Below are 17,304 nucleotides of genomic sequence, written 5' to 3'. Positions count from 1 at the left end.
GAGTCAGCCCCTGGGCGGGTGAGGTGTTTTCCTACTTGAGCATCAGCACTTGGCAGAGGAGGAGGCTGAGAATCTCATCAACACCCCAAACAAGTGATTTCCTTCCACCTCCAGAATTACTCAAATGTCAAATGAGGGCTTAAAGAAAATTTAAAAACTAAGTGTATGTGTGTTTGGAGATAGGAGGAGGCTGGTGAGGAGAAAGATTTATTAGCCCTCACAGACTTTACACTTTAATATCAGCATTATTGTACCTGTAACCAAATACATATTGCTGATGGGAAAAAAGATTCAAAACACAAATTTACCAATGATCCATTATCTAATGGAAATATGACATTAGTGTAAACTGCTTTGGGAGCCAAAATGTGTGTGGTTTTGTAGAAATGTTCTACAGAACATCTCTGTGATGTCACCAACTCTTGCCTCATCAAAACCTTTTACCTAGAAACAGTTAGTGTCACACTCAAATTAGCCTAAGAAAGGCCTTCTAAGGTTTGCCCAAGTGAGTTATATAAGTAAGTCTTTTTACTTTTAAAAAGACTTACTTATAACTTTGTGACCATTAATATTGTAAAATGAATTAAGTATGGATCAAGGTAAGCAAGTAGATCTATACTCAAGTATGGAAAATTAATTAACAGTTGATTAGTGGTTTTATAAGTTGGGTATTTTGGTTGCTGATTTTTAAAAAATGTTTAACCCCCCTAATATAGACAAATCAATGTTGACATTGTTATTAACCCTAATTTAAAGAAAATTATCTTAAACACAGCTTTATTACTCTGTAGCTGGTCACCTTGCAGATGAAATGGATGAGCTTGGAGGCAATAGGACCTTTGCAAACCCAGAGATGTCCAGACAAGTTAGCTCAGGAGAGAGAGTGGCAGACAGCTGAATGATGACTGTGCCTTAATATTTTGGAGGGAATCCTGAGATCATCTAAGCCGGGTTAATAGGTACTATATCCCTGATAAGTCCTAGAGGGTGTTAGGAAAATCTAGGTCAGTGTCCAAAAAGCTAAAGGTGAAAATAAGTTGGAGTCTCTGAGAGTGGAATTTATGCCTCAGTCAGTCAGTCAGTCAACCAGCCAGCCATCGCTCTACACAGAGGGACTATGATGTGTCAGACCTTCTCTTATAACTCTACTACCCTTATCATCTTGAACAAATTTTATCTTCTTAGAATCTAAATTTCACCATCCAGGTATTTATCTTATGGGGTTGTTGTGAAGTCAGTGACTCAGGTATGTAAGACTCTAGCAGTGATTAACTGGATGCTTTTTAAACGTTCTTCCCTTCTTAGCATTTAGACTTTTGTGTGTTTTTTTTTACCCATGTAATTTGCAATAATATGAAAAAAGTTCCATTTGTTAATAACAAACGTCTCTCTACCGTCTTGAGTCAACAGGAATTGGGAGTGATCTCTGTTTGTGGATCAAATCAAAGTATTTAAATATTATTACAACTGATCAAATATTTTTGCAAGATAATCCACCAAGCCCAAGGATGTCATTCATTGCCAAACAGCACTCTGAAGCTTGCTAACTGCAGCACATGAAAAACCACACTGTTTCCCCCAGTTTTTTTGTTTCATAGCAAGCATGAGCGGCAACGTCCTTTCATTTATCAGTTCTAACTGGTATGTTTTTCAGTAGTACTTATAAAAATCTCGTAAACCACTTTTCTAAAATAAAAACTATGTATAAAATTTCCCATATGCCCAGAGTGTCAGCTAGCATAAAGATAATTTTGTAGATTGATCTGGCTGTCGTGGTTGTCTTCTGATTTATATTCCAACTTTGAATTAATTTTGAAAAAAATCCGAATATACATTAGTGTGGAATGGCCAAAAACACATACCAAATTGTTTGTTTCTTCATGAATTCTATCAACCATTTATGCAATAAATATTAATGAGCACCTACTATTTGCCAGGCACTGCGTCTAGGACCCCACAGTGAAACTACATAATCCTGACATCAAGAAGTTTGTTCTATGAGAAAGATAGATAAACAAATACAGTTCTATTGGGTGGTTGGTACAAGAGCAAGTGACCCAAGAGCAGTGGGGGAATATGAGAAAGATCTAGGTCATTCCACTTGGGAATTAGGGAGCTTTCACAGAGGAGGCAAGCTGAGACCAGAAGGATGAGTGGGAGATTACCAGGTGGGTGAGTAGGAAGAAACCATTTGTCAGAGAATAGAACAAGGAAAGCATGGAGGCTTGATGGAACCTGGTCTGATCAGGGAATAGGGAAGAGTAGGTTGTATTGTTAAAGAGTAAGTTACTGTGAAAGGCGAAAGCAGGAAGGGCCGGTGAGAAATGAGGCCAAATCAGTAGGGAGAGGCCAGATCACATAAGCGTGTACAGCAGGCAAAGGTATGCCAATGTTTTTTCTCTCTGTAGGAGGTAGGGGAAGTTACTGAAGAACTTTGAGTACCGAGGTTTCATAATTATAAGTATGTTCCTATTCCCAATAACAATATTATGATTCTTTTGTTGTTTACACGTTACAATGAAATGGCAAACAGCAGCCCCTTTGTTCCTAGGGGTTTCAGTGGTTCTCGTTGTAATAGAGTCCAGAGAGGCCAAAAGAAATATTTGAACTAAAATGATATATCAGGATTACAATAAGAGCCTGTGAGCAGATTTTTCGGTTAACAGGTTTTTAACAGGCTGTGATGCAATTCTTAATGGAGAAGATTACATTATAAAAGATTGGCCGCCTCTTATGGAAATTTGGCTGGGTATGTCTTTATTCCTTGGTGAATTAAAAGGTTTGCATAGGATTAGATTGTTGAGATTCTTGGAGAAAATACATATACCCCAGTGAAAACTTTCCACTCATTTTCTTTATCTCTAGCAGCAAAGCAGTGTATCTGTCAGGATAAATTTCACTGAAATTCATTTGTATCATTTCAGGGGTTAAACACTTGAAAGGCCAGAGTGAATCAGCATTCCCTGAAGAAGAAGAAGGTGTCAACGAAAGAGAAAAGCAATGGGACCATTAATTACGGGGCTGCAGCAAGAGGGCTTCTTGGGAGTACGAACTATTAACTTTTCTGAATAACCCACGGACGCTACTGCTTGACTTCCAGAAGCATTCTCCACCTGTGCTCTCCACACTCATACCGTAGTAGTACACCTCCTCGGAAGCCCTCCTCGATTGAACTTGAGAACTAAGTACAGATTGTTCCATATCACTTACACGTAAAGAACAAGCACTTATTTTACAGGGGTTTTTCTCTTTCATGACATTGACATTTGCAAACATGGGAGTGTCCTAACTTTAATACTGCTGAGCTTAATTGCTGATGTCCTACTGACATAGTTTGCCTTCTAAGGTCAAATGTAAATGGCAGCAATTTAAGAGTAAAAAGTAAATATTAAATACATTTAGACATGAATGTGTGTCTGGGTTTAACTTATAGAGGAATATTTCATGAATATCAATATGTAATATTTTTGTTAACTTTTAAGTTGATCTGTACATAATATTTATTTCAAAGTGATGAAGAAATGCCCGATTTCTTGATTCAAAATACCACCACATATTAGTCTTTAGTTATTAAAAAGAAAAATGCTAAATCTAAAATAAAATATGCAAAATCTGCCCTGCAATGTTTTTTTGTTATTATTTGAAAATATTCCCTACTGCATTTTAATTAAGTATTAGCATTCTATAAATCTTCTATTATCATAAATAAGAAATTCCATGAGTTCATGCCTGAAGTCATTGATTAATTCAACAATTATTTTTTTAACCAGTTTATCTCTAGTAAGGCACTTTGCTGAGGGTTATGAAAATAAAGGAAAAATAATTTCTTTCCTATAAAAATTGGCAGAGAAGATAAAGCAGTAGTATAAAGCAAGGTTTTCTAAGACAGTATTATTTATTAAATACTAGAGGCCCAGTGCACGAAATTTGTGCATGGATAGGGTCTCAAGGCCTCACCGGCAATCAGGGACAATCTGTGGGGTGACCGGCTGGGTGATTGGGGGACCGCTACTGGCACCTGCCTTGGCTGGCCTGGGGCCTGTGGGCTGGGGGCAGCTCCTGTGTTGAGCGTCTGCCCCCTGATGGTCAGTGCATGTCATAGTGATTGGTCGTTCCACCTGTTGTTTTGCCGTTCAGTCGATTTGCATATTAGGCTTTTATTACATAAGACTAGAGGCCTGATGCACAAAAATTTGTGCACTTGGGGGGGGGTCCCTCAGCCCGGCCTGTGCCCTCTCACAGTCTGGGACCCCTTGGGGATGTCCACCTGCTGGCTTAGGCCCGCTCCCCAGGGGATCGGGCCTAAGCTGGCAGTCAGACATCCTTCAGGCAGCCCGGCAGCCCTCGGGTGATGTCCACTTGCCATCAGGGAGCAGGCCTAAGCTGCAGTCAGACATCCTTAGTGCTGCTGAGGAGGCGGGAGAGGCTCCTGCCACCACTGCTGTGCTGGCAGCCATAAGCCTGGCTTGTGGCTGAGCAGAGCTCCCCCTGTGGGAGCACACTGTCCACCAGGGGGCAGCTCCTGCATTGAGTGTCTGCCCCCTGGTGGTCAGTGTGTGTCATAGTGACCAGTCATTCCCAGTCGTTATGCTGTTAGGGTCAATTTGTATATTACCCTTTTATTATATAGGATAGAGGCCTGGTGCACGAGTGGGGGCCGGCTGGTTTGACCTGAAGGGTGTCCCAGATCAGGGTGGGGGTCCTGCTGGGGTTCCTGGCCAGCCTGGGTGAGGGGCTGAGGGCTGTTTTCAGGCTGGCCACACCCCCTTCAGGGTGGAGGTCCCTGCTGGGTGCCTGGCCAGCCTGGGTGAGGGGCTGAGGGCTGTTTTCAAGCTGGCTACACTCCCTTCAGGGTGGGGGTCCCTACTGGGGTTCCTAGGCAGCCTGGGTGAGGGGCTGATGGCCGTTTTCAGGCTGGTCACGCCCCCCCAGTGACCCAAGCTCCCAGCCTCTCCTTTTTTTCTTTTTTTTTTTTCAGCAGGTATCTGGGATTTATTTATCTTCTATAATTGGAACTTTGTAGCTTTGAGTGGAGCCCAGTGCTGGCCAGGGCAGGTGGGAAGCTTGGCTTCCTCCATTGCCAGGGGCAACCCAAGCCTCCTGCTCTCTCCAGCTCCATGGCCGCCGCCATCTTTGTGACGGAGTGATGGTTAATTTGCATATTACACTTTTATTAGATAGGATGGCTTTTGATAATTCAAAGTTATGGCCTCCTGAACAATGTTAATTATTTATGGCATTTCAATGTAAAAATTTAGTGGCTATGGAGGAATGGCAAGCTTTGTTCCCACATTGATGATATTAGTGAGGTTCAAATGTTTCATGGATAAAAATAATGAAAAGATTTCTCAAAAGTCAGTAAAAAGAGAAATTAGGACAGAAAGAAAAAAAATCAAATGTGACCTCCATTGTGGGATATTAATATCAAGATTCAAAGATGTAAAACTATATTTTAAAAATTTTGAATGTGATACTTATAATATAGAGATTAAGAGAAAATGTGTGAATTTATAAGATGATATAGTAGAAATGATCATTTTCCTTAGTATATTTTCTACAAGAAAATAAATGCAAAATACACTGATAAGTAGTATCTCAAGTTTGAATGAGTACTCTCCTTCCTTCCTTCCTTCCTTCCTTCCTTCCTTCCTCCCTTCCTTCCTTCCTTCCTTCCTTCCTTCCTTCCTTCCTTCCTTCCTCTCTTCCTTCCTCTCCTCTTCCCCTCCCCCTGTCCTTTTTTGTTTTGTTTTTCTTTTTTAAGTCAGTTTCACCCAAAACTTCCTGGAGTTTCTAGATCACCTGCTGTGACTGTTTGATTTTCTAAATTTCACTTTACTTAAAACCTGATTAAGTCACATATTTGCTTTAAGTGATTTTGAATCATTTGTATTTGAAAAACATCCCCAGACCTCTTGAGATTATTTGAGCACCCTGAGGTGCTAAAAAATAAAACTGCCCTTCCCTTTCCTTGAACAGACACTTTCATAAATGTTTTTTTTAAAAGGATTCAGACAAACAAAAGAACCCAAAGCATTTGCTGATTTTGTAACATCATTTGGGAAATAAACAGCATGGCTTCTGGATTCTTCTATTCTGTCTTCCATTCTTAAAAACACAAAGAGATCAAAATTAAAAGCATAAATTTTCCTTAAAAATGTTGCTTTCTTCTAGTCTGTTCTCTACTCTCAAAACACAGAGATCACAACTAAAAGCATACGTTGTCCTTGGGAAATGTGTTGGTTTTCTCAGAAATTTGAAGGAAACCAGCTGAGATAATGGCTTTCCAGTTTCCTTTTCACACAGTACTTACAGTTTACAACAATTTTTTTTCAAGAAGATAACTTGGCTTCAGTTTGACTGAATGGGCAAAGAAACTTTCTAACCAAAACAAAATAAAACAATAACTTTATCTTTCCCAGACCACATTTATACTAGAACATAATGGTTAGTAGAGGGGGCTCTGAGTCACTCTGACTTGGGTTCAAGTTAAACCTCTGCCAAATTTTTTACTCAGTTTCTCTATTTGTAAAATGGATGCAATTATTTCTAACCCTATGGGGATTTTGTGAAAATTAAATGAGGTAAGACCTATAAAATGCTTAGCACACCTTAGTGAGCATTTAATAATTGGTGGCTATTGTTATTATTATTATTAGAGTGAGAAAGGACCTGAGGCTATCTATCCAAGCCTTATACATGATCCTCTTCAACATTACAGACAAGTTACAGACAAGTGATGAATCTCCTCACTTATTCTTTTTAAATATATATATATAATTGATTTCAGAGAGGAAGGGAGAAGGAGAGAGAGAGATAGAAACATCAATGATGAGAATCATTGATCGGCTACCTCCTGTGTGTCCCACACTGGGGATCGAGCCTGGAACCCGGGCATGTGCCCTGACCAGGAATCAAACCATGACCTCCTGGTTCATAGGTCGATGTTCAATCACTGAGCCATGCTGGCCAGGCTTCTCACTTGTCCTTGAATAACTCCAACTGAACCCCCAACAAGCCAAAGAGCTCTAATTTTCCTTCTCTGTGTTAAACTGTCTCTTTCTCCTACACTTTACCTCCTTTTCTACATCACAGCCACTTAGATACTGAAGAACACTCTGATTGTCATCTCCTAAGGGATCTCATCTCTGTGATTGAACATCACCAGTTCCTCCCAAACCTTTCTCATCATCTTGGATCCTATTCCATTGTGTAAACTGAATCGAAGAAAGGTTATGTCCGGTGGATAAGTTCAGATTTTTTTTTTTAGCCCCGAAACCCGAGAAACTGAAGCATAGAGTGTGGCTGAGCAGAGTAGGATTCTAGACTAGAGTCTTTCTATTAGAAAATAATTTGGTGACCCTCTTTTCTTCCCAGAGTTGTCCAGGGTATGTGTCTTTATAAAATCCAACTTCTCACACTACTTTATTTTCTCAAAAAGGTTTTCACCATCCTTATTTTTGTTGTTGTTAATCCTCCTTCAAGGATATTTTTTCCATTGATTTTTAGAGAGAATGGAAGGGAGGGGGAAAAGGAGAGGGAAAGAGAGAAAGAAACATCAATGTGATGATGGGAGAGAGACACATCAATTAGTTGCCTCCTGTACCCAACCGGGGCCGGGGATTGAACCTGCAAGCCACGTACGTGCCCTTGACGAAGAATCAAACCCAAGATGCAGGCTGACACTAACCACTGAGCATGCCAGCCAGGGCTTCACCATCTGTTTTTTATTCAATTATGCCAATATTTTCTACATTATGGAAACAGATTATTTTAGGTTGGTCAGGGACAAAATATCTTTATTTTTATAAATACTATTATAATATATGTTATAAAAGATACATAATCAGCAACCCCAAATTTATAATTTTATACCTATTGTTGCTTAGGATGAGACAAGCTTAAAATGTGAGTATATTTTAAATCAATTTAAGGGAAAATATTTAAAAATATTAAAAATCATAAAAGTGATGTATAATTGAATGAAATTTTGGAAACCCTGGTTTGGGGTATTGTCATAGCAAATAACTTAAGTGTAAGTATTTCAGAGTTCATTTAATTATAATATGAATTTATGAATTTACAAATAAACCACAATATTGCATTAATTTAAAAATTCTATTTCTTTGCCCACATCTAAAAGCAGTGTAAAGTTTGGATAGAGAGACTCACTCTAATAATAACAATAGGCAGCAATTATTAGCAGTGCAAATGCAAACTGAATAGAAAAAGCGTACTTAGCTACTTGGAAATGTTCATGCTTACATATAATTTTGAACACTTGCTTTTTCTGAAGAAGGAGGATGGAGGAAGAAATATCTTTACTTTTCTAAGTCCTTGATTTCACAAACAAGTCTTCAAAGCTCCAGCAGGTATATTAATTATTAAACATTTTTATGTTGTTGAAATGTGAACCTTGTTAAAGAAAGTAAATTACTGTATTTCATAACACTATAACGTTCTGAAGAACTAAATATCAGAGGAAGAAGCATTTCAGAGAATGATGGCTGGCCTTGTGGTTTTCAATGACTTGTAAGTACTTAAGGTGTGAACATCCTTATGGGATATTTGCAAATATCCCATATAATTCACCCAGAAAGGGGGGGGGTGTTTCTATTTTCCCTGGGCATTGCTCTTCAAATTAAATAGAATAATTGACATGAGTGCACAAGTGTCTGATTGCATTTTGTAAAGAGGCTACCACTCAACTATTGCGCTTTCCTTTACAGTTATATTATGGGGCGCCTTCATTCTGTGGACAGACGTAGGTGCAGCCACTGTCCTCATTGCATTTCATACTTAGCTTATGCAGATAGCGGAGACGTAGTCTATAGAGTGAAGATGTACATGGCGGTGGATTAGAGAGAAAAGTAGGTGAAGGAGAGAATGCAATTCTGGAAACTTGATGAAGAAACTGAGAAAGGATATTACAATGGCATTGGATTCATCTTCAGTTTTGTTTTTCATTCTACAAATGTGACATCATCTTCCCCTTTTTTGACTTCAGTAACAATGAGGCAAATGTGAGGGAATGAGCACAATGAACCCCAGGAGTTTATTGCACTAGCATGTAAGAATCCTAAAAGTGACAGAATATTAGAGTATGCTCAGCAAATGATTTTCCATTATTATCCAGAACAAGCATTTGGCAGCAAAAAATAGAGAACCCAGCAAATAATGGCATAGAGGTTTGTTTATGTCACACAATGTAATGTCCAAGTATACCTCAAGATGCTAATAGGCATCCAGATATTTTTCATTTTTCTTAAACTTCTCAAACTTATTACTTTATGGTTTCAAGAGAGCTGCTGCTCCGGGCTTCTGGTCTGTTCCAAGCAAAAAGACTAGTGGGCAGAGAAAGGGAAAGAATGCAGAGCAGAGAAGCAAAGACATTCCTGAACCCGTACTAATGTCTCATTTACCAGAACTGTGTCTCAAGACCACCCCTTGATGCAAAGGAGTTGGAGAAAGTCAATATTTCTAACCAGGTTCCTTGCCACCTTCCAACTAAATTAAGGGTCCCTTTGGAAGGTCTAAAGTGACCCTGGTTATCAGTTGAGCAGTCAGCAGTCATCTGCTTTCCAGGTGAACAGAATTCAGGGACTTTTCCCTGGGGCATCTAAAGGAAGCACAGGCTATTTAGACATCTCAAGGAGTTAAAAACATTCTCACTAGGTTTTTTTTGTTTGTTTGTTTGTTTGTTTGTTTTTTTGGTTAATCCTCATCCGAGGATATTTTTTCTATTGATTTTTAGAGAGTAGAAGGAAGAGGGAGAGACAGAGAGAAATATCGATGTGAGAGAGACACATTGATTGGCTGCTGCCTGCATACCCCCCAACCAGGGCCGGGGAACCTGCAACCAAGGTACGTGCCCTTGGCTGGAATCTAACCTGGAACCCTTCAGTCTGTGGGCTGACGCTCTATCCACTTAGCCAAACTGACTAGGGCTCACTAGATATTTTTGCTCCTTAAAATGCATACATTTTGGTAATATTTATGATAGACCTGAAGCTGGATAGAACAATTCAGATATCCTTAATTATTCTATAATATTTTTTTCATGGCATAATTTGGTACAGTTTTTAAAAGTCTACTTTAGAAACAAGAGACCACTATTATAGCTCATTCTTCAATAAATATGCATGAAACCCTAAGGCATGCTGGACTTTGCTTAAGTGGTGAGGATTCAGGAATTAACAACACAGTTAAGGCCCTTAAATCCATGGATGTATTACTAGTGTTTGAAGACTATCAATATATACATAAACTAATAAATAAATGAGATCATTTCAGATAGTGAAACGTTCCTGGAAGAAAATAAAACAAGGTGATATGGCAGAGGGTGGCGTCTCCTGTTTTGTAGCTGTGTGACATTGGGCAAGCCCTTTAATCACTCTGGGACTCAGTTTTCTGATCAGTAAAATGTAGAGAAAAATACGGGGGTAGGGTTTCACCAGATAACACTGTGAGGCTCCTTTAAACTTTAAGATCTGTTTCTCTCCTCTGATTCTCTTTCAGGAATGGCAGGCAAGAAGCAAAGGAGAAAAGAAAAGATGGGAACAGACAGAAAACCGCAGTAGTAAGGGAAGGTGGGATGCGAAGAGAAAGGGGGTATGTTGTGTGCTTGTATGACAGCCAACAGAACACAATTGTTTGAGTTAGAAATACACACACGTATGTATGTGTGCATGTAGTAACAATAGCACTGTAACCAGTTATATTCTCTGTCTTTTAAAGCTTCTCTTTAGGAAATGATCTTTAAAAGTGATCAGTTTTTGTTTGTTTTTTAAAGATTGAAAAGTCCTTCCAGCAAAAATGTCCTCCCACCCATCACTAATTGGATCATGTACTGGGTCCTAGCACGCGTGCTTTGTTGCTATGAAGTGCCGCATACCAGATTTTCCCCTTCACCGAGATTTACGTGACATGATGTTACACTCTCCGGAACATTTCCACTGGGCTCTGGAGAGTTAGTTATTTTCTTTTTCTCCTCCAGGTGCAAAACGGGTTGACAACAACCAGAAGCTGGCCTGTCAGCACTGCGCTCCTACTTGAGCTTGGAAAAGCACCAAACACAAAACAAACACCACCCCACCCTCACCTCCAACTCCGTCTGAAGTGTTATTTTTTCTCTCCGGGATCACTTTCTGGAGCACTGTAGATATTTTATACATAAATATTGACATGTTTTTCAGAAATCGTTCCTTTATTTTGTATATATTTTTAATCATTCACTCTACACTCTTTGCTAAGTTCCTCATTTTGGATTTATTTTTCTATATGGCTAAAAGGAAGATCTTGAATTTGGGTACATTTTGCTAATTTATTTTTATTTTTCTAATTTTGGGATCCAAGCCTTTAATCATTACAATAAATATGTCTGACAGGAAGGACTTACTTTATAGATCAGAAAACTAGAGTCCCCAGAGCATTAGGGGCGCTACATGGACCAATCATCTAGCAAGCCCTTTCCGTAGCTTATGATCTGTTGGAGAAGTTGTGACAGTTTTTAGGATGCAAAAAACCACCCTCCCTAGGAACCATAGGCTTTTATGTTTTCTTATAGTATCTTACATATTGACCTGAAACTAAACGTTCTGTTTCAGAAATAAGGCATAAGGAGTTATTTTGCTAAAATAAGGCTGAAGTGGGAAGAAGGACCGGAGTTCTCCTTTAATTGTTTGGCATGAACTTCAAATTAAATGACCTATTACCAATAAAAGAAGCAAATTGAAACTCTTTTTAAAGTATTTGGCTTCTTTAAAAATAGTTTCGATAGCCTCTGGCTGGTGTGGTTCAGTGGATAGAGCACAGGCCTGCGCACTGAAGGGACTGGATTCCCAGTCAAGGGCACTTACCTGGGTTGCAGGCTTGATCCACGGCCCTGGTCTGGGCACGTGCAGGAGGCAACCAATTGATGTGTCTCTCTAACTCCCTCTAAAAATATCCTCAAGTGAGGATTAAAAAAAAAGTTTCTATGTTTAAATCTATACTTCAAAAAAAAAATAACCTTTGATATTGCACAAAATAAAATTGCTAAGTTTATGACAATCTGAAGTAGAATCTTTACTTAAAGAACAAGGCATCAATCTTTTTAGGTAGTTTTATTTTCTTAATTTCTAAAAAAATTATAAAATGAAAATAATTTTACAATTGCTATTTTTTCTTTCCCCTTCTCCATGGCTCCCTGGCCCCTGTATTTGAAAAATGGTCATTTTCACTCAGACTTTGTATTGCTAAAGACTTGAAAATAATATAAGCAAGCATAATTACCCCAGACCTAAATACATAACAGTGGAATACACTATACGTATGATGGCATTACAAAAACAATATGCTACTTAACAAGGAACCACAGAGAATGTTCTAACTGCTGCTCTTCTCAGGCTAACTGAGGAATGATTTTCATTGGAATTTCAAAACACCATTTTTCTCAGAAGCGGTGATAGGGATCAAGACATACTACTTCCAAAGATGGCGCCTTGGCGCACTGAGTGTTTTACACTGGAGGAATGTGAGAAAATGGTAGGAGCAGGAAGGTCACTCTGACCTCCCCTGCTTCCCCCTGAAACAGGCCATAACGCCCTCACGAGAGAGGTGCCCTCCCTGCACCTGAAGGAGAGCAGCAGCCTTGTCTCTGAAGACAAGGAGATTCGGAGAAGAATCTGAGACAACAGGCCTTGTTAGGTTCCCCCAGGCGACCATGCTGACCTGGTGCTCCTTAAACCAGCACATTGCTCCACACTGTCCGTTCTTTATCTTTTTCAAGTTGTTTTTTTAAACTGATTTCAGAGAGAGGAAGGGGGAGAGAGAGAGATAGAAACATCAATGTCCCCTAATGGGGATCGAGCCTGCAACCCAGGCATTGCCCTGACCAGGAATTGAACCATGACCTCCTGGTTCATAGGTCGGTGCTCAGCTACTAAACTATCTCAGCCATTTTTTTTTTTATCATTCCTAGCATAAAAATACTCCAGTCTAATGATCTCTTCTGACCTTCATTTTCTTTTGAAGCCTCCCATGTCATGTAAACTTATATTAAATAAATTTGTATGCTTTTCCCCCCTATTAATCTGTCTTTGTCAGTTTAATTTTCAGACCCAGCCAGGAACCCTCGGAGAGTGGAGGAAAACTTTCTTTCCCTGCAGTAGCAAAGGTTTCTATAAACCAAAGCAAGGAAACAGTAAGAACTTAAAAGAAAGCCAAATAGCTTGAAGATGGCTGGTTCAACATCTCTTTAGTAATGGCAGGAGTTTATCCTCTCTTCTGTATTTTATAAAAGAGACTCGCATTTGTCAAGGCAAGGCAGGTTTCCCATTACATCGCCCCTGCAGCATGAATTATGTGGATGTTTCCCTAATTGTATTCCCAGATGTTGCTTTCGTCTTTCTTCTTTTGCCCTAATAAGACATAGAGTCCCATTTTGAAGTGTTTACTTATTTGTTATACTTGTCAAGCGTTTTAAACATCATTTGGGTCTTTATTTGCTTTTGAAAACACCCAGTATGCTAAAAATTCAAGCTTGACATAAAGTCAGTGATGACTAAAATAGGAATTACGCTACGCGGTCCTGCGCTTCTCTGTGATACCAAGCTTAAGCTACACATCTGCGCTGCCAGTAAAAGAAATTGTCATAGGAAGTAGTTCAGTGGAACTGGTTGCTATCTAAATAAAATTTAAAAAATAACATTCTGGTAGGGGCAGAATAACATTAAAAATTAGACATTGTCATTCTAAACTATAAAAAGCTGTAATGATATAAAATAATTTAATGCAACTTGGTGGGAAAATATAATTGCCAAAATTAATAAATTTATATTTAAATCACAAATAAATTTGTATGTTTTTTCTATTAATATATTAACTTTATTAATTTTTCTTTCATTGTGTAATGTGGAGTTGAACTATTTTTCAGATTGAGAATATATATGTGTGTGTATAGAATATATATGTGCATACATGTATATCTACATATGTATAGAAAATATATAGATGTATACAAATGTGTACATATATATATATATATATATATATATATATATATATATATATATAAATGTACTGATGCTGAAATAAAAAAGAAAACTTCTTTAAAGAGAGAGAATAAATTTAACCCATTTGCTATTTAATTAAGCACAAAGAATTAAAACTTGGTTAAATAAATACTTCCCTAAGCTATCACATCCAAATTATCTTCTATTAAGGAAAGCTGGGTGAGAATGGAGGCAGATGCCCAGAATAGACTAGACAAAGGGAAGAATGTGAGGACGCCCTACAAAGAGATGCAGAGCTGTGGCACAGGGCGAGGTGGGAAGAGAAAGGCAGCCAGGGCGAGAGCCCGCCGGAGAGGCCAGACCAGCTCCTGCTCCTCCCTGTCCCGGCCACACAACTTGCTCTTAGTAAGTCCCTGCCCACCCTGCCAAGTCATCCCCATCAGAATGTGTCTTCTGCACCATGGCTGTGTCCAGCAGCCCATTTTTTCTCTAGTGGGTTTAGAAATTATGGTTTCAATGTTGAGCCACTTGGCTTCTAGGTTGCATTGGACTTACCACAGTTAGTGGATGAGTCTGTTCTTCTCACAAGGGCAGTTTCCACATTATGAAGGATCCTCTCCTCTTACTGTTTTCATTTTCTTCAAAGAAAACCTTTCTTATCTTGCTATTGAAGATTCGGTGAAACTGGTGGAGCTTGCTGGGACATGTGCCTGTAGCTTTTTATTTTTTGAGAACTTGCTATTATTGCTCCACGAGGTACCTGCATGTCTAATAATGTGTTTAATTAACAAAGCCTTCTAGGAAGTCTAAAGTTTATTTTATTTTTATGCCGACACCTTTCTCTTTAATATTTCCATGAAAATTGTCCCCTACAATCCAGTGTCTACATGACATATATTAACATAGATATCAATATGCGTCGGTCTTGAGCCATCTGTATAGATACCCATATATCAGTGCATGTCTCGATCTACCCGTATCTATATGTGTAACTTTGCCTTTCCACTCCTCAAGCAAGGACATAAACGCTGAAAGCAATGACATTATGATCTTTGCTATAGAATGGCTGGCCTTCTCTTCACATGGAACAGCCTTCCCATCATGGGGACCTTCAGGATATTGCTACTGAAGCTAAGGCCATGCTACGGTCCTGAAATGATGAGCCTGGATTAATTTTAAAGGAAGAGGATGAAGTTCCTGGTAGATTCTTGTTTTTATAGCTTGTACCATTTCAGTTTTTTCTTGTGTCTGTAAATAGCCTCAGCACCTTACACAAACCATTTCACTTAATCATTCCAACAATCCTATAAAATAGGTACTTTTACTATCTCCATTTCATAGAGGCCTAAGATCACAGAGACCATATGTAACAAAGTCTAAAATTGGATGAGAGCCAAACTCGGTCCTTGGATGAGATATTTCTTGCCTTAGGTGTTCCACAAAAATTCAACAAGAAATAATAGCATCCGGATAAATACAAAATAATAATATTAGTTTAGGCTAATTGAGAACCAACAATGTGTCAGGTACTGTCTAGATCAGTGGTTCTCAACCTTCTGGCCCTTTAAATACAGTTCCTCACGTTGTGACCCAACCATAACATTATTTTCGTTGCTACTTCATAACTGTAATGTTGCTACTGTTATGAATCGTAATGTAAATATCTGATATGCAGGATGGTCTTAGGCGACCCCTGTGAAAGGGTCATTCGACCGCCAAAGGGATCACGACCCACAGGTTGAGAACCACTGGTCTAGATCCTTTAAATAATCTTCATTATCATTTTTCCATTCTATCGAAGTCTTCACAGTGATAGATGAGAAAATGTTAAGGTCTACAGCCACCAGACACCAAAGACATACATGATGGAGTTCATTCTTGCTCCAGGCTTGTATGGCTCCCACTATAGGAAATCGCCTAGGCGTGTGGGCTTTTCTCCTTAGCAACGTTGGTGAGATTAGCTGCAATTAATATATCAGTGCACCTGCAGACCCATCTCCCCAAGGGCAGACAGGAGACACAGGGGGAGATCTGAATGTTTCTCTTGTATAATTCAGGTTTGCTTTTAGTGTGCTATTAAGAATTAATTAAGAATTAATGCACTCCCCATTTGCCTGCTCTGAGAAAAAACACAAATGGCCTTTTGAGATTGCGTGGATCTAGAGTGCTTGAAAAGTGAGTCTCATTTTGACTTACCAGGGATGTTATCTAAAAGGGATTAACTTGCCCTAACTGGTTTGGCTCAGTGGATAGAGCGTCGGCCTACGGACTGAAGGGTTGTGGGTTCGATTCCAGTCAAGGGCATGTACCTTGGTTGCGGGCACATCCCCAGGAGGGGGTGTGCAAGAGGCAGCTGATCGATGTTTCTCTCTCATCGATGTTTCTAACTCTCTATCCCTCTCCCTTCCTCTCTGTAAAAAAAATCAATAAAATATATTTTAAAAAAATAAAATAAAAAAATAAAAGGGATTAACTCAATCATATATCAAACACTTAGGACAAACAAGAATAAACATTTTCTTTCTTCTTTTATTCATGTTCATTTATTCAACAAATATTTACTGAGCACCTACTATGTGTAAGGATATTTCTTTAAATTAAAGTCTGGCAGTAAGCATATGACATGGAGAGCTACAATTTCCCAGCACAGAGGGATAGAGAACTCTGTTCATCCAGAGGAGAGGGTCTGAAAGTTCAGACCAGAGTGATGAGAAGAGGCTTTCTGGGAGAGCTGGCATATGCTCAGAGCCTTGGAGGAAGGGGGAACAGTGACAGGTAAAGAAGGCAAAGAGAGCAGCAAGATCCACTCGGTGCAGAGGCAGGGAGGAGGTCCAGGAACAGTGAACGGTGCAGCGAAGGCTGTGGCTAACAACATAGGCTGGGTTAGACTGTGAAAGGCTTTGAACACTAGACTAAGGAGTTAAGGTTTACCTGCAGGCCAGTGGTTTGCATCACCTCAGGCCCTACCGCAGACATACTCACTGAGACTCTCAGGGTAGGGGGGGCTGACACATGCTGAAGGTTGAGAACCAGTGCTGTAGCCAGCCCCCCAAACCGCTATGTGTGCAGTGAATGGATGACACGTGTACAGGAGATACTGCCTCCCGGTCCTGTGGGTGGCCTGGGCCCAGTTTGCCACATGGTCTGTGTATGTGTGCAACCGCATTACCCTAAGCTAAGAGTGGCTTTTACATCTTTAAAGGATTGTTAAAGAAGAAAAGGGAGAGGAGGAGGAGAGAAAAAAGTGAGGAAGGAGGAGGAGGAGGAAAAAGAAAGGAAGGAAGGAAGGAAGGAAGGAAGGAAGGAAGGAAGG

The 17,304-nt window shown here is 39.5% G+C and overlaps 1 protein-coding gene across 2 annotated transcripts in view; it reads left to right on the top strand.

The window, feature by feature from the left end:
• The window catches only part of PPP1R1C (protein phosphatase 1 regulatory inhibitor subunit 1C), a 100,691-nt gene extending 97,270 nt beyond the window's left edge, over nt 1-3,421 (top strand). For both annotated transcript variants that reach the window (XM_006083038.3, XM_023743669.1), the window contains exon 5: nt 2,925-3,421. In XM_006083038.3, coding sequence (XP_006083100.1) covers nt 2,925-3,013 — 89 coding nt within the window. In that variant the 3' untranslated portion in view covers nt 3,014-3,421. The remainder of the gene's footprint in view (nt 1-2,924) is intronic.
• The last annotated feature ends 13,883 nt before the right edge of the window (nt 3,422-17,304 follow it).

Source organism: Myotis lucifugus, unplaced genomic scaffold, assembly GCF_000147115.1.
Source record: "Myotis lucifugus unplaced genomic scaffold, Myoluc2.0 scaffold_5, whole genome shotgun sequence".
Lineage (NCBI taxonomy): Eukaryota > Metazoa > Chordata > Mammalia > Chiroptera > Vespertilionidae > Myotis > Myotis lucifugus.
Note: the sequence above shows the minus strand (reverse complement) of the source record. Positions and strands in the feature narration are given on the sequence as shown.